General features: G+C 39.8%; 1 protein-coding gene across 1 annotated transcript in view; it reads left to right on the plus strand.

Annotated features, from left to right (window-relative positions):
* The window catches only part of NET1 (neuroepithelial cell transforming 1), a 74,870-nt gene that overhangs the window by 29,505 nt on the left and 21,541 nt on the right, over positions 1-23,824 (plus strand). The window contains exons 2-3 of the mRNA XM_064733264.1: positions 3,998-4,064; positions 7,027-7,086. Coding sequence (XP_064589334.1) covers positions 3,998-4,064; positions 7,027-7,086 — 127 coding nt within the window. The remainder of the gene's footprint in view (positions 1-3,997; positions 4,065-7,026; positions 7,087-23,824) is intronic.

The following is a 23,824-nucleotide window of genomic DNA, read 5'->3' on the forward strand; positions in this document are numbered from 1 at the left end:
AAATCTGTGTGGGGAATCCTGAGTGAGGGAATCCTGAGTGCAGGAATCCATGTGGGGAATCCTGAATAAAGGAATCCATGTGGGGAATCCTGAGTGCAGGAATCCATGTGGGGAATCCGTGTGGGGAATCCATGGGTGAATCCTGAGTGCAGGAATCCATGTGGGGAATCCTGAATAAAGGAATCCATGTGGGGAATCCTAAATGCAGGAATCCGTGTGGGGAATCCTGAGTGCAGAAATCCATGGGTGAATCCTGAGTGCAGGAATCCGTGTGGGGAATCCGTGTGGGGAATCCTGAGTGCAGGAATCCATGTGGGGAATCCTGAGTGAGGGAATCCATGTGGGGAATCCGTGTGGGGAATCTGTGTGGGGAATCCATGTGGGGAATCCTGAGTGCAGGAATCCATGTGGGGAATCCGTGTGGGGAATCCTGAGTGCAGGAATCCATGTGGGGAATCCTGAGTGCACAATCTGTATGGGGAATGCTAAATGCAGGAATCCATGTGGGGAATCCTGAGTGAGGAATCCATGGGAGGAATCCGTGTGGGGAATCCGTGTGGGGAATCCGTGTGGGGAATCCATGTGGGGGAATGCTAAATGCAGGAATCCGTGTGGGGAATCCTGAGTGAGGGAATCCGTGTGGGGAATCCATGTGGGGAATCCTGAGTGCAGGAATCCATGTGGGGAATCCTGAGTGCAGGAATCCATGTGGGGAGCCCTGAGTGCAGGAATCCGTGTGGGGAATGCTGAGTGAGGGAATCCATGTGGGGAATCCATGTGGGGAATCCATGTGGGGAATCCGTGTGGGGAATGCTGAGTGCAGGAATCCGTGTGGGGAATCCATGTGGGGAATCCTGAGTGAGGGAATCCGTGTGGGGAATCCTGAGTAAAGGAATCCATGTGGGGAATCCTGAATGCAGGAATCCATGTGGGGAATCCTGAGTGCAGGAATCCATGTGGGGAATCCATGTGGGGAATCCGTGTGGGGAATCCGTGTGGGGAATCCATGTGGGGAATCCATGTGGGGAATCCTGAGTGCAGGAATCCATGTGGGGAATCCATGTGGGGAATGCTAAATGCAGGAATCCGTGTGGGAATCTGTGTGGGGAATCCTGAGTGAGGGAATCCTGAGTGAGGGAATCCGTGTGGGGAATCCGTGTGGGGAATCCTGAGTGCAGGAATCCATGTGGGGAATCCTGAGTGCAGGAATCCGTGTGGGGAATCCATGTGAGGAATCCTAAATGCAGGAATCAATGTGGGGAATCCTGAGTGCAGGAATCCATGTGGGGAATCCATGTGGGATCCTGAGTGCAGGCAGTTGTGTGTCCCATTTGGGATCAGACACATTCCTGCCCCAGAATTTGGGAATGAAGGGAGTGAAATCCCTGAAATTCAGAGGATTTGCAGCCCCAGGTTTTCCATAATCCCATGGGATTTTGGGATGAAAAAGAGGAGGAAAAAAGGGAGAAATCTCCCCCCAAAAAAAGTGGGAAGAAGTTGTGTGGCCCATTTGGGATCAGACACATTCCTGCCCCAAAAATTGGGAATTAAATGAGTGAAATCCCTGAAATTCAGAGGATTTGCAGCCCCAGGTTTTCCATAATCCCGTGGGATCTTGGGATGAGGAAGAGGAGGAGATGCCAGAGAGAAAAAGAGGAAATCTCCCAAAAAAAGTGGGAAAAAGTTGTGTGGCCCATTTGGGATCAGACACTTTCCTTCCCCAAAAATTGGGAATTAAATGAATGAAATCCCTGAAATTCAGATTTCCAGCCCTTGGTTATTCCCAGGTTTTCCATAATCCTGTGGGATCTCAGGATGAAGAAGAGGAGGAGATGCCAGAGACAAAAAGAGGAAATCTCCCAAAAAAAGTGGGAAAAACTTTGTGACCTACTTGGGATAAATTCCAAATTTGGGTGAGGAATGCTGGCAAATCCTTTGGCTTCCTCCTTCCCAAAAAACTCCATTTTTCCCTGTCTTGGAGCTGCTGGAAAACACGGAATTCATCCATTCTGCAGGAATTAAGGAATAACAGGAAAATAATAATAATAAAAATAGGAAAAGGAAATAGGGGAAATAGAAGGAGAAGGAGAGGAAGATGATGATGATAATAATAATAGGAAATTGATAATAGGAAAATAATAATAACAGGAAAAGAAAAATAGGAAAACTAAATAGGGGAAATAGGAGAAGGAGAAGAAGAAGAAGATGATATGAAATAATAAGATAACAATAATAATAATAATAATAATAATAATATATAATATAAATAATAATAATAATAAAATAAAATATATAGAATGATAATAGGAAAATAATAACAGTAGTAAAAATAATAACAATAGGAAAATAATGACAGTATAATAATAATAATAATAGGAAATTGATAATAGGAAAATAATAATAACAGGAAGAGAAAAATGGGAAAACTAAATAGGGAAATGGAGAGAGAAGGATGAGGGTGATGATAAAATATAATATATAATATATAATATAATAATAAAATAATAATAATAATAATAATAATAGTAGAAATTGATAATAGGAAAATAATAAGACAGGAAAAGAAAAACAGGAGAAAATTGGAAATAGGAGAAGGAGAAAAGAAGGATGAAGAAAAATAATAATAATAAATAATAATAATAATAATAATAATATAATATATAATATAATATAAGGAATTGATAATAGGAAAATAATAATAACAGGAAAAGAAAAATAGGAAAACTAAATAGGGGAAATAATAGAAGAAGAAGAAGAAGAAAAAATAATAATATTAGGAAATTGATAATAGGAAAATTATAACAATAGGAAAATAATGACAGTATAATAATAATAATAATAATAATAATAATAATAATAATAGGAAAACTAAATAGGGGAAATAGAAGGAAAAGAATAAGATTATGATGATGATGATGATGATAATAATAATAATAGGAATGAATTGATAATAGGAAAATAATAATGACAGGAAAAGAAAAATAGGAAAACGAAATAGGGGAAATAGAAGGAGAAGGAGAGGAAGATGATGATGATGATGATGATGATAATAATAATAATAATAATAATAATAATAATAATAATAAAAATAGGAAAACTAAATAGCGGAAATAGAAGGAGAAGGAGAGGAAGATGATGATGATGATGATAATAATAATAAAAATAATAATAATAATAGGAAATTGATAATAGGAAAATAATAACAGTAGTAAAAATAATAACAATAGGAAAATAATGACAGTATAATAATAATAATTATAGGAAATTGATAATAGGAAAATAATAATAACAGGAAAAGAAAAATAGAAAAACTAAATAGGGGAAATAGGAGAAGGAGAAGATGATGATGATGATGATGATAATAATAATAATAATAATAATAATAATAACAATAATAATAATAGTAATAATAATAATAGGAAATTGATAATAGGAAAATAATAATAACAGGAAAAGAAAAATAGGAAAACTAAATAGGGGAAATAGAAGGAGAAGAAGATGATGATGATGATAATAATAATAATAATAATAATAATAATAATAATAAAAGGAAATTGATAATAGGGAAATAATAATAACAGGAAAAGAAAAATAGGAAAACTAAATAGGGGAAATAGAAGGAAAAGAAGAAGAAGTAGTAGAAAATAGTAATAATAATAATAATAATAATAATAATTATTATTATTATTATTATTATTATTATTATTATTATTATTATTATTATTATTATTATTATTATAGAAAATTGATAATAGGAAAATAATAATAACAGGAAAAGAAAAATAGGGGAAATAGAAGGAGAATAAGAAGATGATGATGATAATAATAATAATAATAATAATAATAATAATAATAATAATAATAGGAAATTGATAATAGGAAAATAATAACAATAGTAAAAATAATAACAATAGGAAAATAATGACAGTATAATAATAATAATAACAATAATAACAATAATAACAATAACAATAATAATTTCTTTTTCTGCTGCCAGGTACCCTCTGAGAAGAGGCAGCTCCTTCACATTCCTGACTCCAGGCCCACACTGGGATTTCACCCTGGTGAGTGAAACAGCTGGAAAATCAAAATCCAGATGTGCAGGAAAATCAAAATCCAGATGTGAAAACCCCTCTGGAAAAGCAGGAAAATCAACATTTTCCATGAATTAATTCCTGAGTTAATTCAGGGAAATTCAGGATATTTTCCTTGCTGAATTCCTGATTTTTGTGATTTATTTTAGCCCTGGCAAGGTGGGGAAATAAAATGAAAATAAAATTTAAATTTAAAATTCTTATTAAATATTATATTTATTATTAATAATAATAATAATAATAATAACAATAATAATAATAATAACAATAATAATAATAATAACAATAACAACAATAACAACAATAATAATTTAATATTTTAGCTTGAATATTATTATTAAATATTATAGTTAATAATAATAATAATAATCCTTTAATATTTTAGATTTAAAATTATTATAAAATTTAAAATTTAAATTTAAAATTATTATTAAAAATAATAATAATAATAATAATAATAATAATAATAATAATAATTTAAGAATATTTTATATTTAAAATAATTATTAAATTTAAAATTTTAAATAAAAATTATTTCTTTCATAAATGCAAAATAATCAGGATTTTATTGGTGGGAGACAGGGAAGCTCCACCCTGTAATAATTAATTTTCTAAATAATAACCAAGTTTGAATTATTCCAATTCATTTATTTAATTAAAATTTAATTTAAAAATTCTTTTAAAAAATTATTTAAAAATTATTCTTTTAAATCAAAGTTCTGTGCTCCAACAACACAAATTAAAAGGGATTTTTCCCCCAAAAATCCTCTTTTTCATGGGATAATTTATGCCAAAAAGCTGGAAAATAAACCTGGCTTGGGAAGAAATTAAAAATTCTAAGAATTTTAGGGAATTCTAGAGAATTCTAAGAAAAAATTAAATCAGTTTGGGTGTAAAATCCTCTGAGTGAAATCAAAATTCCTCGTGGAATTTTTCCCTTAATTTAATTTATTTCTCTTAATTTAAATTTAATTTCTCTTAATTTAATTTTATTACATTTCAGTTTAATTTTTGAGGATTTCTTCCTGGGAAATTGAATTTTTTGTGGATTTAATGATCCAAAAACCTCATTGAAATTTCTGACTTCAGAAGTGGGGAAATAAAATGAAAATAAAATTTAAATTTAAAATTATTATTAAATATTATGTTTAATAATAAATAATAATAATAATAATTTAATAATATTTTGGGCAAAAAGCACCAAAAACTTTTCTGATCCTTCCAAATCAAAATATCCTGGAATGAAGCAAAAAATGAGAATTTTATTGGGATTATTTTCCATTTTTCTGGAGTTTTCTTCACAATCCTTCAAATTCCATTTTCAGCCCTGCTTGGAATTAAAATCCCAAAATATTTTCTTTTTTTTTTTTGGAAGTTTCTGATGCATAAAATTCCTAAATTTGCTTTGAGGGTTTCATAATTTTGGGGAAAGGAATTTTTTGGGATTATAATATTTTATATTTAATATAATAATAAAAATAATAATTAAATATTTAAATTTTTCTCCCATAATTTGGGAGAAAAAAGGAATTTTCTACTTTAATAAATTTGGGAAAAATGAAATTTTTCCACACAATTTGGGGACTGGAAAAAGGAGAATTTTTTACTTTAATAAATTTGGGAAAAATTATTTTTTTTCCACAAATTTGGGGTCTGAGAAGGGGAATTTTCCACTTTAATAAATTTGGGAAAAATTAATTTTTTCAATTGGATTTGGGGACTGAAAAATGAGAATTTTCCCATTTAATAACTTTGGGAAAAATGAATTTTTTCCACACAATGTGGGGATGGGAGAAGGGGATTTTTCCCCTTTAATAACTTCAAAAAATTGAATTTTTTTCATATAATTTGGGGACTGGAAATAAATACAATAAAATAAAGTAAAATGAAATAAAGTAAAATAAAATGAAATAAAGTAAAAGAAAAGAAAAGAAAAGAAAAGAAAAGAAAAGAAAAGAAAAGAAAAGAAAATGAAATAAAATAAAGTAAAATAACATATAGTAAAATAAAATGAAATAAAATAAAGTAAAATAAACTAAAGTAAAATAAAATAAAGTAAAAGAAAAGAAAAGAAAATGAAATAAAATAAAGTAAAATAAAATGAAATAAAGTAAAGTAAAATAAAATAAAAGAAAATAAAATGAAATAAAATAAAGTAAAATAAAATGAAATTTAAAAAATGACATTAAAATAAAATAAAGTAAAATAAAATAAAATAAAAATAAAATAAAGTAAAATAAAATAAGGTAAAATAAAATAAAGTAAAAATAAAATAAAGTAAAGTAAAATAAAATAAAGTAAAATAAAATAAAATAAAAAAAGAAAATAATAAATAAAATAAAGTAAAATAAAATGAAATAAAAAAAATGACATTAAATAAAATAAAATAAAGTAAAATAAAATAAGGTAAAATAAAATAAAGTAAAAATAAAATAAAGTAAAATAAAATAAAGTAAAGTAAAAATAAAATAAAGTAAAATAAAATAAAGTAAAGTAAAATGAAATGAAATGAAATGAAATAAAATAAAATAAATAATAAAGTAAATAACAAAATAAATAAATCCAGAACTTCAGGATCCCTGGGGTAGTGACAGGTTTGCAACAGGATCATTTTTCAAACCCCTTTTTAATTAACCCAAACCATTCCAGGATTTTATGACTTTAAATAAATCCCAAATCATTTCCTACATAAAAACTCAATTCCCAACCAGAATTAAGGGATGAGAAGCTTCAAGAGAAATAATTTCATTTCCAGGTGCCAAACTTCATTAAATAACAAAAAAAAAATTAATTTTTTAATTTAATTTAAAAACTTTGAATTTTTGAGTTCTTACACTCAGCTGGGGATTTAAAAAAAGGGAATATCTCCAGATGAATGTATTTAAAATGACATTTCTGAGCCAAACCCGAAATTGTGTTTGGATTCTCACAGAAGAGGAAGCGCCGAGAGAAGGACGACGACGCCGTCAGCCTGAGCAGCCTCGACTTCAAGGTACTGAAAATCAATTTACAGCACCCGAAAATCAATTTACAGCACCTGAAAATGAATTTACAGCACCCAAAAATCAATTTACAACACCTAAAAATGAATTTACAGCACCTAAAAATGAATTTACAGCACCTAAAAGTGAATTTACAACAGCCAAAAATCAATTTACAGCACCTAAAAATTAATTTACAGCACCCAAAACTGAATTTACAACACCTAAAAATGAATTTACAGCACCTAAAAATGAATTTGCAGCACCCAAAACTGAATTTACAACACCTAAATACGAATTTACAGCACCTAAAAGTGAATTTACAGCACCTGAAAATCAATTTACAGCACCTAAAAATGAATTTACAGCACCTAAAAATGAATTTACAACACCCAAAAATTAATTTACAGCACCTAAAAATGAATTTACAGCACCTAAAAATCAATTTACAGCACCTAAAAACGAATTTGCAGCACCTAAAAATGAATTTACAACACCTAAAAATGAATTTACAACACCTAAAAATTAATTTACAGCACCTAAAAATGAATTTACAGCACCTAAAAATTAATTTACAGCACCCAAAACTGAATTTACAGCACCTAAAAATGAATTTACAGCACCCAAAAATGAATTTACAGCACCTAAAAATGAATTTATAGCACCCAAAAATGAATTTACAACACCTGAAAATCAATTTACAACACCCAAAAATGAATTTACAACACCTAAATACGAATTTACAGCACCTAAAACTGAATTTACAGCACCTAAAAATGAATTTGCAGCACCCAAAACTGAATTTACAGCACCTAAAAATGAATTTGCAGCACCCAAAACTGAATTTACAGCACATTAAAACTAATTTACAACACCTAAAAATCAATTTGCAGCACCTAAAAATTAATTTACAGCACCCAGAACTGAATTTACAGCACCTAAATATTAATTTCCAACACCCAAAAATGAATTTACAGCACCCAAAAATGAATTTACAGCACCTAAAAATGAATTTACAGCACCTAAAAATGAATTTACAACACCTGAAAATCAATGTTTTCTTGGCATATTAAAATGCACCCAAATATTTAAAGATGCTTTCCATGTAAAAGCTGAAATTTGGGAGTTATTGAAATGTAAATATTCATTTAAATTCTTTTCAAATGCTGACCTAAACCAGTTCCCAACTTCCTTTGAGAATCAGAGAACTCTCAAAAACTTTTTTTTTTTTTGTGTTCAATTCTCCTTTTTAATTGTGGTTTTTGGCCATAAAGCACAATTTTTAATATTTTTATTAAGCTTTTCCTCCTTTTCTGAGGGAAAAAAATCCTAAATTGGTCCTGAGGTGAAGCTTTTCTTGATTTTCTTGGGGAAAAACTCCTTCATCCCTACTGAGGTGAAACTTTCCTGCTTTTCCCGCCTTTTTTTTTCTGAGGGAAAATGTCCTACATTAGTCCTGAGGTGAAGCTTTTCCTCCTTTTCTGAGGGAAAAAAATCCTAAATTGGTCCTGAGGTGAAGCTTTTCCTCATTTTCTGAGGGAAAAAAATCCTAAATTTGTCCTGAGGTGAAGCTTTTCCTCCTTTTCTGAGGGAAAAAAATCTTAAATTGGTCCTGAGGTGAAGCTTTTCCTGCTTTTCTGAGGGAAAAACTCATTCCCACTGTCCTGAGGTGAAGCTTTTCCTCCTTTTCTGAGGGAAAATCTCCTAAATTTGTCCTGAGGTGAAGCTTTTTCCCATTTTTCTGAGGGAAAAATTCCTTCATCCATTCTGAGGTGAGGCTTTTCTGAGGGAAAAATTCCTTCCCACTGTCCTGAGGTGAAACTTTTCCTCTTTTTCTGAGGGAAAAAATCCTAAATTTGTCCTGAGGTGAAGCTTTTTTCTGTTTTTCTTATGGAAAAACTCCTTCCCACTGTCCTGAGGTGAAGCTTTTCTCGATTTTTTCTTGTGTAAAAATTCCTTCATCCCTCCTGAGGTGAAGCTTTTCCTGTTTTTCTGAGGGAAAACCTCCCCATTTTCTGTCTGTCCTGATCCCTTTGGAGAGGGGAAGGAAGAAAAAAAGGAATTTTCCTGTGGAACCTCTTTAGTTGAGGCTTAGCTAAGTGAGGTTTGAGGTTTATTAGGCTGAAATTAAAGGTAATTTTCTGCTGGGGCATTTCCTGTGTGACCTCATGGCCAGGGCACCCTGCTGATGTCACCTCATTTGCATTTCTGAATTAATTAATTCTCCTGAATCACTTTTTCTTCTGAGGTGTTTATTCTTGATTGTTTATTCTGAATTACTCATTCTGGAGTATTTCTTCTGAATTATTTACTCACAGTTAGTTCTTCTGAATTATTTATTCTGAATATTTTTTCTGGATTATTTGAATAATTATATATTCAAGGAGGGATTTTATTTTTCCTAAATATTCCCAAATGTTCCAGGGTGGATTTTACCTTTCCTAAATATTCCCAATATATTCAAGGAGGGATTTTATTTTTTCCTAGATATTCCCATATCTTTAAGGGTTGATTTTACCTTTCCTAAATATTCCAAATGTGCAAGGATGGATTTTACCTTTCCTAAACATTTCCAAAATATTCATGGGTGGATTTTACCTTTCCTAAATATTCCAAATGTTCAAGGGTGGATTTTGCCTTCCCTAAATATTCCCAACATATTCAAGGAGGGATTTTATTTTTCCTAAATATTCCCAAATGTTCCAGGAGGAATTTTACCTTTCCTAAATATTCCCAAAATATTCAAGGAGGGATTTTATTTTTTCCTAGATATTCCCATATCTTTAAGGGTTGATTTTACCTTCCCAAAATATTCAAGGGTTGATTTTACCTTCCCTAAATATTCCTAATGTGCAAGGATGGATTTTACCTTTCCCTAAACATTTCCAAAATATTCATGGAGGGATTTTACCTTCCCTAAATATTCCCAATTGCTCCAGGGTGGATTTTACCTTCCCTAAATATTCCCAAATGTGCAAGGATGGATTTTACCTTTCCCTAAGTATTTCCAAAATATTCCAGGAGGAATTTTACCTTTCCTAAATATTCCCAAAATATTCAAGGGTTGATTTTACCTTCCCTAAATATTCCTAATGTGCAAGGATGGATTTTACCTTTCCCTAAACATTTCCAAAATGTTCCAGGGTGGATTTTACCTTTCCTAAATATTCCCAAAATATTCAAGGAGGGATTTTACCTTCCCTAAATCTTCAAGGGTGGATTTTACCTTCCCTAAATATTCCAAATGTGCAAGGATGGATTTTACCTTTCCTGAAGATTTCCAAAATATTCAATGAGAGATTTTATTTTTTCCTAGATATTCCCATATCTTTAAGGGTGGATTTTACCTTCCCTAAATATTCCCAAAATCTTCAAGGATGGATTTTACCTTCCCTAAATATTCCCAAATGCTCAAGAGTGGATTTTACCTTCCCTAAATATTCCCAACATATTCAAGGGTGGATTTTACCTTCCCTAAACATTCCCAACATATTCAAGGAGAGGTTTTATTTTTCCTAAATATTCCCAAATGTTCAAGGAGGGATTTTACTTTTCCTAAATATTCCCAAATGTTCCAGGGTGGATTTTACCTTTCCTAAATATTCCCAAAATATTCAAGGAGGGATTTTACCTTCCCTAAATCTTCAAGGGTGGATTTTACCTTCCCTAAATATTCCAAATGTGCAAGGATGGATTTTACCTTTCCTAAAGATTCCCAAAATATTCAATGAGGGATTTTACCTTCCCTAAATATTCCAAATGTTTGAGAGTGGATTTTACCTTTCCTAAATATTCCAAATGTTCAAGGGTGGATTTTACCTTCCCTAAATATTCCAGATGTGCAAGGGTGGATTTTACCTTTCCCTAAATATTCCCAATATATTCAAGGAGGGATTTTATTTTTTCCTAGATATTCCCATATCTTTAAGGGTTGATTTTACCTTTCCTAAATATTCCAAATGTGCAAGGATGGATTTTACCTTTCCCTAAGTATTTCCAAAATATTCATGGAGGGATTTTACCTTTCCTAAATATTCCCAAAATATTCATGGAGGGATTTTACCTTCCCTAAATATTCCCAAAATATTCAAGGATTGATTTTACCTTTCCTAAATATTCCAAATGTGCAAGGATGGATTTTACCTTCCCTAAATATTCCCAAAATATTCAAGGAGGGATTTTACCTTCCCTAAATATTCCCAAAATATTCAAGGAGGGATTTTACCTTTCCTAAATATTCCAAATGTTCAAGGGTGGATTTTGCCTTCCCTAAATATTCCCAACATATTCAAGGAGGGATTTTATTTTTCCTAAATATTCCCAAATGTTCCAGGGTGGATTTTACCTTTCCTAAATATTCCCAAAATATTCAAGGAGGGATTTTACCTTCCCTAAATCTTCAAGGGTGGATTTTACCTTCCCTAAATATTCCAGATGTGCAAGGATGGATTTTACCTTTCCCTAAATATTTCCCAAATCTTCAAGGGTGGATTTTACCTTCCCTAAATATTCCCAAATTGCTCCAGGGTGGATTTCAGTGAAGTCAGAGTTGATTTTTTTGTGGCTATTTCAAGGATTTGAGTGCCTGCTAATTCTAGTGATCTCCCAGCATCCCAAAACAACCCCGGATTCCAGAGCAGCTCCTCGAGCTCTTGGATGCCCCAATGGTCTCTGGCTGGGTCATTGCTCATTTTCCAGAGTATAAATATAATATACAATATAAATATCCAGGGCTGGAATGTTAAACACAGCTCGTGGCCAGCAAAGAGCCATGAGTGGGGATGGCAAAAGCAGAGTGGAAAATCCTGTTTGTCCCATCCTGGAGCACTAAAAATATTTTATTTCCACTAAAAATATCCCAGCAAAAATAGCTGGGAAGGGGGGGGTTCAGGTGCTGGCAGCTCCCAAAAATGGGGTTTCAAACTGGGAATGGGGGATTTTGTTTTCCATGGAATTCTTGGCTGCCCAAGGGGTTAAAACATCCCAGGTTCTATTGAAGATGGAGGGAGAGACCCAACTTGTTTGTTCAGCATCTGACTCTGTTTATTCACTCCATCAATCACTTTTTATAACTGTGTTAATTAAGTTCATGCATATTGCAAACCCGAGCTCACAATAGGTCAGAGATAACACACCAACTCTTCCTTATGTTTCCAACACCAAGATTTGGGTTCTCAAAATTATTTTTGCTTTCCCAAAACAGTCAAAGATAGAATATCTACTTGTTATGAGAAAGCTGCCTGAGAACCCTGATATGCAAAGCTCTCAAGGCCTTCATGTTTGTCACTTTTACTTGGAATTAAAAACAACCTGAGAACTTCTGCTGTTTACAGAAACAAGCTGTGAGAATTTACTCCTCACAGCTGCCTTCCAAGCCATTTCTGAAAAAATCTCCAACAAGGTTCTGCTTGGAAGGAAGGGAATCCTGATGGATTCCACCTTCCAGGATCTGGGAAAATTGGGAGGAACTGCCCCACTGAGGAGCAGCCACCATGCAGTGCCACAGCTCCAAACTCCTCCTCTGCAGCCCAGAGCTCTGATTCCTGATTCTGGGGCTGGGGATTGAATGGAGAGCTGGGCATTGCTGTGGAGCAAGGTTTCCTAGAGGCGTTCTGTCGGTTTTGGGCTGTTTGGAGGGCCTGGAAAGGCCCGGGGTGGCCTTGGGGCGCCCGCGTATCAAAGGACGAGAAGAGGCTTCAGTTCTTCTTTCGGTTTTTATGTTTATTAATTGTTTATCTAAAAGATTTTCTTTCAGCCGAACAGAGCTCTGCTCAGCAGCCAGCCATGAGCACACTCCCTGCCCTCCGGGCGGTCACCTATCTTTATACCCAAAGTTACGTGTACAATATTTATCATTTTTCCCCAATACCTTTCCCCCTTATTGCCCGGTGCACTTTTAGTAATGACCAATCCCAAAGTGCCACCATCACCACAGAAGATGGAGGAGAAGAAGAAGAAGAAGAAGGACAGGACACGCCCCAATTCCTCCATCTTACTTCTCTAAACCCCCCTGTACAGAAATCCTAAACCCTGTGTTTCACTCTCTAATTAACCAATCCCTTCACCATTCACCCCGGTGAAACCCTCCTGTCCTCATACAGGTGTCGTCTCCTGTGTGGGATCAAAGTCCAGCCACCAGACACTTCTGGAACATTCCAGGACTCCCGAGCCCCCCAAGGGTGCTCTCGGTGGCACCTCAGTGCTGAGGTGCTGAGATCCCACAGCGTTCTGTCCCTTCATGGTCACCACAAACTGATGGCTTGAGAATCTGAGCCAGGACAGAATTCCAGAATCAAGCAGGGATTTATGGAAAGGATCCATGGGTGCCCCTTGGGCAGCACCAGAGCCCAGCCAGGGCTGCACCCAAGATGACCCAAAACGGCCCCAAAATGCACGAGCGCTCCCGGGGTCTCTCCCTGGGATCAGTTCTGCTCCATTTGCCCCTTGCAGTTCATTGTCCCATTCCAGCTTCAGCCCAGGCAGTCCCACCCTGCTTGTTTGGGGTTTGTGCTCCTGGGCTGGGATTTGGGGCATTTGTTGTGGTATTTGCTGGGTGCCCAGGATGAAGGAGGAAATGATGAATCTGACTCCGTGTTCTCAGAAGGATAATTTATTATTTTATGATATTATATTATAGAATGCTATTACTAAACTATACTAAAGAATACAGAAAGGATACAGACAGAAGGCCAAAAGATAATAATGTAAACTTGTGACTCCATCCAGAGCCCTGACACAGCCTGACTGTGGTTGGTCATTAAGTCAAAACAATTCAGATGAAACCAATGAAAAATCACCTGCTGGATAAACAATCTCCAACCACATCCCAAAGCAGCCAAACACAGGAGAAGCAAATGAGATAATATTGTTTTCCTTTTGCTCTGAGGCTTCTCAGCTTCCCAGGAGAAGAAATCCTGGTGAAGGGATTTTTCAGAAAATATGACAGTGACAATTTGTCCTTGGTGCCCAGCTGGAGCAGGAATTGTTTTGTCTCCTGCTCTGTGCACACAGCTCACCATCCCTGAATGTGAAACCCAGACCCACACACCAAAGAATGTGAAAAATATAAAAGCTAAACCCGAGGCATCATCACCTTTCAGGATCCACTTGATGGGAACCCCATCCCTGACACAGCCATCAGGAGTGGTTGGTGCTGTAACAAATGGGTTGTGTTGTTTAACCAAACTGTCCCAGGCTGTCACCAGGACGTGGATGAGCTCCTGACACCAGCACTGATGCCCACAGTGGCATTGCCATGGTGGGAGGCTCCTCTGTGTCTCTGGGGCTGCAGAAGGGCTCAGGTGCCCTTGGGCAGAGCCAGAGTTGGCACACTGAGGTGTGAAATGAGGGACCTCTCTCAAGGTGCAGGGTGAGTGATCACCCAGCCCTGCCCTGTTAAACCTGAGATTTGGGGCATTTGTCCTTGGTGCCCAGCTGGGGCAGGAATTGTTTTGTCTCCCTGCTCTGTGCACACAGCTCACCATCCCTGAATGGGAAGCTCAGACCCACACACTAAAGCAGCACAGAATGGGAAAAATATAAAATCCAAACCCTGAGGCATCATTTGGGATTGGTGGCATGGCCAGACCAGGGTGCCATGGTCTGAAAATCCCAATCCTGCTGGGATTTTTATGTGTTCCTGCTGCTCCAACACCTAATATCCTTGAGTTTTTCCAGGAGAAAATGCAGGATCAGGCTGTGTCTGTGTGTCCACCTGCTCAGGCTCTGTGTGTCCACCCTGGGGACATTTTCAGCTCTTGGGGACACCATTCCTGCATGGCCACGCTTTGGCAACCCCTGGCACAAAGGAGATGCCAGGTGTCACTTCAACAACCCGGCATTTCTATCCCTAAAAACTTCCATCAGCCTGGAATTGCATGCTGGAATTTTGGAATTTGAATGTTTGTTTTCTTCAGAGTTCATCCTTTGTTCATCTCAAATTTAGTGGATGATGCTTTGGGGGCTGAAATAACAAACTGGCATGGCAAATACCCCGGAGAGGGTTTTTATTTGGTGGCAGCTTTTCCAGGAATAAATTCCAGGAATGTCACAGGGATGAGGCTGCCCAGGACTCAGTGGGAACGAAACCCCAGCCTGAAAATGAGAGGAGAGCTGAGGGCTGGCTGATTCTCTGTCACTGCAGCTCTTCCCAGCTCCCTGATTTGATAACAGGACAGGAATCACCGAGGGATTTTGCTCCTGGAAGGGAAAATCTCCATGGGAATGCAGGGCTGGAAGGCTGTGGGTGCCCCCACAGGAGAGCAGGAAGAACTGGTCTGGTTCCATGGCCTGGCTGCATTCCTGAGGCTCCGGAAGGACGGGGAGCAGGGGAAGGAGCACTGGGAGAGCTCTTGGATTGAGGGATGTGTCCCAAGCTGGGATGGCAGCACAGGGTTTATAGGGAAATCCATCCAGCTGGGCTGTTGCTCCTTCCTGTTCCCATATTTTGGTTTTATCCGAGCGTTCCCAAGCTGCTCAGCCTTGCTCAGGATGGGTTTGCACCCAATGGGCTCCAGGAAGTTTAAGATGTTCCCTGTCCACGGCAGAAGTGGAGCAGGGGCAGGTGAGGGACGTGCAGGTATCGGAGCACACCCAGAGCCAGGCTGGGGTCCCAGGGATGTGACCCTGGGAAGGGTTCTGGGACCTGCCTGCAGCCTTCTCCAGCTTTGTGGCCTTGGGGTGGCTTTATGGATTTATGGTCATCATCTCCAGCCCTTGGATGGTCTATGGTGCTCCTCTCCATCCCTTGGGATGGATTTATGGTGAACGTGTCCATCCTGTGGGATGGGTTTGTGGTGCTCATCTCCATCCCTTGGGATGGATTTTTGGTGTTCATCTCCATCCCTTGGATGGATTTATGGATTTATGGTCATCATCTCCAGCCCTTGGATGGGTCTGTGGTGATCATCCCTTGAGATGGATTTTTGGTGTTTATCTTCATCACTTGGATGGGTTTATGGTGCCCTGGGGATGGTCATCATCTCCACCACTTAGAATGGATTTATGATGCTCATGTCCATCCCTTGGGTTGGGTTTATGGTGGTCATGTCCATCACTTGGATGGGTTTATGGTGATTATCTCCATCCATCAGGATAGGTTTATGGTGCTCATCTCCATCTCTTGGGATGGATTTATGATCATGTCCATCACTTAGATGGATTTATGGTTCTTATGTCCATCCCTTGGGTGGGGTTTATGGTCATCATCCCCATCCCCTTGGGATGGATTTTTGGTGTTTATCTTCATCCCTTGGATGGGTTTATGGTGATCATCTCCATCCCTTGGGATGGATTTTTGGTGTTCATCTCCATCACTTAGGATGGGTTTATGGTGGTCATCTCTCAAGATGGGTTTATGGTGCTCATCTCCATCCCCTTGGGATGGATTTTTGGTATTTATCTCCATCCCTTGGGATGGGTTTGTGGTGCTCATGTCCATCCCTTGGATGGGTTTATGGTGATCATCTCCACCCCTTGGGATGGATTTTTGGTGTTCATCTCCATCCCTTGGATGGGTTTATGGATTTATGGTCATCATCTCCAGCCCTTGCATGGGTCTGTGGTGCTCATCTCCATCCATTGGGATGGATTTATGGTGAACGTGTCCATCCTGTGGGATGGGTTTGTGGTGCTCATCTCCATCCCCTTGGGATGGGTTTTTGGTGTTTATCTCCATCCCTTGGGATGGATTTTTGGTGTTCATCTTCTTCACTTTGGATGGATTTTTGGTGTTTATCTCCATCCCTTGGATGGGTTTGTGGTGTTCATCTCCACCCCTTGGGATGGATTTTTGGTGTTCATCTCCATCCCTTGGATGGGTTTATGGATTTATGGTCATCATCTCCACCACTTAGGATGGATTTATGGTGCTCATGTCCATCCCTTGGCATGGATTTATGATCATCATCTCCACCACTTAGGATGGATTTATGGTGTTCATCACTCAAGATAGGTTCATGTCTATCACCTGGGATGGATTTGTGGTTCTCATCTCCATCCCTTGGATGGGTTTGTGGTGCTCATCTCCATCCCTTGGGATGGATTTTTGGTGTTCATCTCCATCCCTTGGGATGGATTTTTGGTGTTTATCTCCATCCCTTGGATGGGTTTATGGGGATTGTGTCCATCCCTTGGGATGGATTTTTGGTGTTTATCTCCACCCCTTGGGATGGATTTTTGGTGTTCATCTTCTTCACTTTGGATGGGTTTATGGTGCTCATCTCCATCCCCTTGGGATGGATTTTTGGTATTTATCTCCATCCATTGGGATGGATTTATGATGTGTCCATCCTGTGGGATGGGTTTGTGGTGTTCATCTCCACCCCTTGGGATGGATTTTTGGTGTTTATCTCCATCCCTTGGATGGGTTTATGGATTTATGGTCATCATCTCCAGCCCTTGGATGGGTTTATGGTTCTCATGTCCATCCCTTGGGAGGGGTTTATGGTCATCATCTCCATCCCTTAGGATGGATTTATGGTGTTCATCACTCAAGATAGGTTCATGTCTATCACCTGGGATGGGTTTGTGGTGTTTATCTCCATCCCTTGGGATGGGTTTATGGTGCTCATGTCCATCACTTGGATGGGTTTATGGTGCTCATGTCCATCACTTGGGATGGATTTTTGGTGTTTATCTTCATCACTTGGATGGGTTTATGGTGCTCATGTCCATCCCTTGGGATGGATTTATGATCATCATCTCCATCCCTTGGGATGGATTTATGGTCATCATCTCCACCACTTAGGATGGATTTTTGTGTTTATCTGCATCACTTGGGATGGATTTATGGTGCTCATCTCCATCTCTTGGGATGGATTTATGATCATGTCCATCCCTTAGGATGGGTTTATGGTGTTTATCTCCATCCCTTGGGTGGGTTCATGGTGCTCATGTCCATCCCTTGGGTGGGTTTATGATCATGTCCATCCCTTGGGTGGGTTCATGGTGCTCATGTCCATCTGTTCAGTGGGTTCATGGTGCTCATGTCCATCCCTTGGGTGGGTTTATTGTGCTCATGTCCATCCCTTGGGTGGGTTTATGATCATGTCCATCCCTTGGGTGGGTTTATTGTGCTCATGTCTATCCCTTGGGTGGGTTTATTGAGCTCATGTCCATCCCTTGGGTGGGTTTATGATCATGTCCATCCCTTGGGTGGGTTTATGATCATGTCCATCTGTTCAGTGGGTTCATGGTGCTCATGTCCATCCCTTGGGTGGGTTGATGATCATGTCCATCCCTTGAATGGGTTTATGGTGCCCACCTCCACCACTCAGGATGGGTTTATGATCATGTCCATCTGTTCAGTGGGTTCAGGGTGCTCACTCCACCCTTAGTGGTTTATGATCATGTCCATCCCTTGGGTGGTTCATGGTGCTCATGTCCACCCTTGGGTGGGTTTATCATGTCTTGTTCAGTGTTCATGTCTCACTCACCACTCGGATGGTATTTGATGATCATGTCCATCCCTTGGGTGGTTCATGGTGCTATGTCCACCCTTGGGTGGGTTGGTGCTCATGTCCATCCCTTGTGTATATGGGTTATCTACCCTTGGGTGCTCATGTGCTCATTCCACCCATGGTGGGTTATGTGATCATGTCCATCCCTTGGTGGATTTATGGATCATGTCCATCTTTGTGGGTTCATGGTGCTCATGTCCATCCCTTGGGTGGTTTATGGTGTATCTCCATCCCTTGGATGGGTTATGATCATGTCCATCCCTTGGGTGGGTTTATGGTTCTCATGTGGCCGCCTGGGAGCTGCTCCTCTCAGGCCCTTGGTGGCTCCCAGCCTTTCTCCACGGGCAGGGCGTGTCCCAGGACACAGATCCCTCTGGTGGCCCAGAGCCAGCCCTGGAGCTCTGTCCCATCGTGCCAGGAGCGTCACCTCAGTGTCACCTCAGTGTCACCTCAGTGTCACCTCAGCTGGCCTTGCATCACCATGCATTCCTCACCTGCCCAGGTGTCACCGCAGAGCCAGGGATCTGCACCACGTGGCCCTGCCCTGGGGACAATGTGACACCCGCGTCACCAAACGTCCCCAGACACCTCAGATGTCCCCAGGAGGAGCTCTGGGCCACGGGACACACCGGGAGCGTGTGGGTGTCACCTCGGTGTGACTCTGCCTCACCTCCCTCACTCCTGTTCATCCCCGCTGGCCTTTCCCGTCTCCCTGCAGAGAAACGAGATCCTGAGGCTTGAGGTGGAGTTCAGCCAGGCTCAGACCTTGGGGTTTATCCTGAATTTTTGAGTTCAACCAGGATCAGACCTTGAGTTTTATCCTGAATCTTTGAGTTCAACAAGGCTCAGACCTTGGGTTTATCCTGAATCTTTGAGTTTAACAAGGCTCAGACCTTGGGTTTTATCCTGAATTATTGAGTTCAGCAGCTCAGACCTTGGGTTTTATCTGAATATTGTGAGTTAACAAGGCTCCGACATTGGATTTATCCTGAATTTTGAGTTCAACCCAGGCTCAGACCTTGGGTTTTATCCTGAATCTTTGAGTTCAACAAGGCTCAGACTTGGTTTTATCCTGAATTTTTGAGTTCAACCCAAGGCTCAGACCTGTTATCCGAGTCTTTACAGCTCAGACTGAATTTATCTGAATCTTTGAGTCAACAAGGCCAGACCTTGGGTTTTATCCTGAATTTTGAGTTGGGTTCAACCAGGCTCAGACCTTGGGTTTTTCCTGAATCTTTGAGTTTAACAAGGCTCAGACCTTGGGATTTATCCTGAATTTTTGAGTGTTTCAACAAGGCTCAGACCTTGGATTTTATCTGAATCTTTGAGTTTAACAAGGCTCAGACCTTGGGTTTTATCCTGAAATCTTTGGATTCAACAAGGCTCAGACCTTGGTTTTATCCTGAATCTTTGAGTTTAACAAGGCTCAGGCCTGGTTTTATCCTGAATTTTAAGTTGAGTTCAACCAGGCTCAGACCTTGGGTTTGATCCTGAATCTTTGAGTTTAACAAGGCTCAGACCTTGGTTTTATCTGAATATTTAGAGTTCAACAAGGCTCAGGACCTTGGGTTTATCCTGAATCTTTGAGTTCAACAAGGCTCAGACCTTGGGTTTTATCCTGAATATTTAGTCGTTTCAACAAGGCTCAGACCTTGGGTTTATCCTGAATTTTTGAGTTTCAACAAGGCTCAGACCTTGGGTTTTATCTGAATTTAGGTTGGTTCAACAAGGCTCAGACCTTGGTTTATCCTGAATCTTGATTTAACAAGGCTCAGACCTTGGTTTATCCTGAAATTTTGAAATTAACAAGGCTCAGACCTTGGGGTTTATCCTGAATCTTTGAGTTCAACAAGGCTCAGACCTTGGGTTTTATTCTGAATATTTAGGTTGAGTTTAACAAGGCTCAGACCTTGGGTTTTATCCTGAATCTTTGAGTTCAACAAGGCTCAGACCTTGGGTTTTATCCTAAATATTTAGGTTGGGTTCAACAAGGCTCAGACCTTGGGTTTTATCCTGAATATTTAGGTCCAGTTCAAAAAGGCTCAGACCTTGGGTTTATCCTGAATATTTAGGTTGAGTTTAACAAGGCTCAGACCTTGGGTTTTATCCTGAATCTTTGAGTTCAACAAGGCTCAGACCTTGGGTTTTATCCTGAATTTTTGAGTTTAACAAGGCTCAGACCTTGGGTTTTATCCTGAATCTTTGAGTTTAACAAGGCTCAGACCTTGGGTTTTATCCTGAATCTTTGAGTTTAACAAGGCTCAGACCTTGGGTTTTATCCTGAATCCTTAAGTTGAGTTCAACAAGGCTCAGACCTTGGGGTTTATCCTGAATATTTAGTTTGTGTTCAACCAGGCTCAGACCTTGAGTTTTATTCTGAATCTTTGAGTTTAACAAGGCTCAGACCTTGGGTTTTATCCTGAATCTTTAGGTTGAATTTAACAAGGCTCAGACCTTGGAATTTATCCTGAATCTTTGAGTTCAACAAGGCTCAGACCTTGGGTTTCATCCTGAATATTTAGGTTGAGTTCAACAAGGCTCAGACCTTGGGTTTTATCCTGAATTTTTGAGTCTAACAAGGCTCAGACCTTGGGGTTTATCCTGAATCCTTAAGTTGAGTTTAACAAAGCTCAGACTTTGGGTTTTATCCTGAATCTTTAGGTTGAGTTTAACAAGGCTCAGACCTTGGAACTTATCCTGAATCTTTGAGTTTAACAAGGCTCAGACCTTGGGTTTTATCCTGAATCTTTGAGTTCAACAAGGCTCAGACCTTGGGTTTTATCCTGAATCTTTGAGTTTAACAAGGCTCAGACCTTGGGTTTTATCCTGAATATTTAGGTTGAGTTTAACAAGGCTCAGACCTTGGATTTTATTCTGAATATTTAGGTTGGGTTCAACAAGGCTCAGACCTTGGGTTTTATCCTGAATCTTTGAGTTCAACAAGGCTCAGACCTTGGGTTTTATCCTGAATCTTTGAGTTCAACAAGGCTCAGACCTTGGGTTTTATCCTGAATATTTAGGTTGAGTTTAACAAGGCTCAGACCTTGGGTTTTATCCTGAATCTTTAAGATGAGTTTAACAAGGCTCAGACCTTGGGTTTTATCCTGAATCTTTGAGTTCAACAAGGCTCAGACCTTGGGTTTTATCCTGAATATTTAGGTGGAATTTAACAAGGCTCAGACCTTGGAATTTATCCTGAATCTTTAACAAGGCTCAGACCTTGGGTTTTATCCTGAATATTTAGGTTGAGTTTAACAAGGCTCAGACCTTGGGTTTTATCCTGAATCTTTGAGTTCAACAAGGCTCAGACCTTGGGTTTTATCCTGAATCTTTAACAAGGCTCAGACCTTGGGTTTTATTCTGAATATTTAGGTTGAGTTCAACAAGGCTCAGACCTTGGGTTTTATCCTGAATCTTTGAGTTTAACAAGGCTCAGACCTTGGGTTTTATCCTGAATCTTTAAGTTGAGTTCAACAAGGCTTGGACCGTGCATTTTAGGAGAAATGGGTTTGATACTTTCTAAAAAAAGATCAGTTCAAGGCAGGCTCTGTGTGCTCCTCCCCAGAGTCAGCGTCACTTTGGTGGTAAAAATAGCAGATTTTAGTAATCCAGGAAAGCATTTTTGTGTCTGGAGGAGTCACAGTCTGTCCCGTCAGCAAGGGGAGACTCGGTGTATCCTGAATTTCTGCGAATCCTCAGCGTGCTGGCCTTGCATGGCAGAGGTTAAGTGGCTGCAGATTTGCTGAGAGAAGCAAACAAAGCCAAAAAATCAAAAATCCAAGGGAGGGGACAGCAGGATTTTCCTTTTTCTCCTCCTCCTCGACTCTGCTAAACGCTGTTTGCAAACCTGCTGGAACCCACCCCAAATTTCTCCGCCTTGAAGCAGCACAAACCAACTCGAGTTTATTTTTACCAGCCCAAGAAAGTTTTTATTTCTTCAGCAGTGCCAGGAAATAAAGGGAGCTGAAGAAACAAACAGAAAATGCAGAGCAGCTCCAGCCGGGCCTGCCGAGACAGGCCAGCCCACAGCGCTGCCAGCACGGCTTGAACTCAGAGCAGACTTTAAAGCACAGGTCTAGACAAGAATTAATATTTTTTTAAACATTTTGCAGCAGCAAAGGTTTTATACGCTCCAGTGTTGGCAAGGAGAGCGGCTGTTAACAGGAGGTTGTGCCGCCATGCTGTGAGTGCCAGGAAAAAACACTAAAAATGGGGAAAAAAAGCAAATATAGGCTTGGCTCTGCCCTCCTTGCAGCAGAGCCTCTCTGAGATTCTCGTTTTTCACAGAATCCCAGGATGGGTGAGGTTGGGAAGGACCCCAGTGGGTCACTGGTCCCACTCCCTGCTCCAGCAGGGCCATCCCAGGGCACAGGGAAGTGTCCAGGAATGTCCCCAGGGAGGGAATTCCAGCCCCACTCTGGGCTCTGTGCCCATGGATGGGCTCTGTGCCCATGGATCCCCATGGATGGGCACCTGTGCCCACGGATCCCCATGGATGGGCTCTGTGCCCATGGATGGGCTCTGTGCCCATGGATCCCCATGGATGGGCTCTGTGCCCATGGATGGGTCCCTGTGCCCACGGATCCCCATGGATGGGCTCTGTGCCCGTGGATCCCCATGGATGGGCTCTGTGCCCATGGATCCCCATGGATGGGCTCTGTGCCCATGGATGGGCTCTGTGCCCTCGGATCCCCATGGATGGGCTCTGTGCCCAGGGATGGGCTCTGTGCCCATGGATCCCCATGGATGGGTCCCTGTGCCCATGGATCCCCATGGATGGGCTCTGTGCCCACGGATCCCCATGGATGGGCTCTGTGCCTGTGGATCCCCATGGATGGGCTCTGTGCCTGTGGATCCCCATGGATGGGCTCTGTGCCCACGGATCCCCATGGATGGGCTCTGTGCCCGTGGATCGCATGGATGGGTCCCTCAGCCCACGGATCCCCATGGATGGGCTCTCTCAGCCCACAGATCCCCATGGATGGGCTCTGTGCCCATGGATGGGCTCTGTGCCCGTGGATCCCCATGGATGGGCTCTGTGCCCATGGATGGGTCCCTCAGCCCATGGATCCCCATGGATGGGCACCTGTGCCCATGGATGGGCTCTGTGCCCACTGATCCCCCATGGATGGGCTCTGTGCCCGTGGATCCCCATGGATGGGCTCTGTGCCCATGGATGGGCACCTGTGCCCATGGATCCCCATGGATGGGCTCTGTGCCCATGGATGGGCACCTGTGCCCATGGATCCCCATGGATGGGCTCTGTGCCCATGGATCCCCATGGATGGGC

The sequence above is a fragment of the Zonotrichia leucophrys genome, chromosome 1A (genome assembly GCF_028769735.1).
Source record: "Zonotrichia leucophrys gambelii isolate GWCS_2022_RI chromosome 1A, RI_Zleu_2.0, whole genome shotgun sequence".
In the NCBI taxonomy this organism is placed as follows: domain Eukaryota; kingdom Metazoa; phylum Chordata; class Aves; order Passeriformes; family Passerellidae; genus Zonotrichia; species Zonotrichia leucophrys.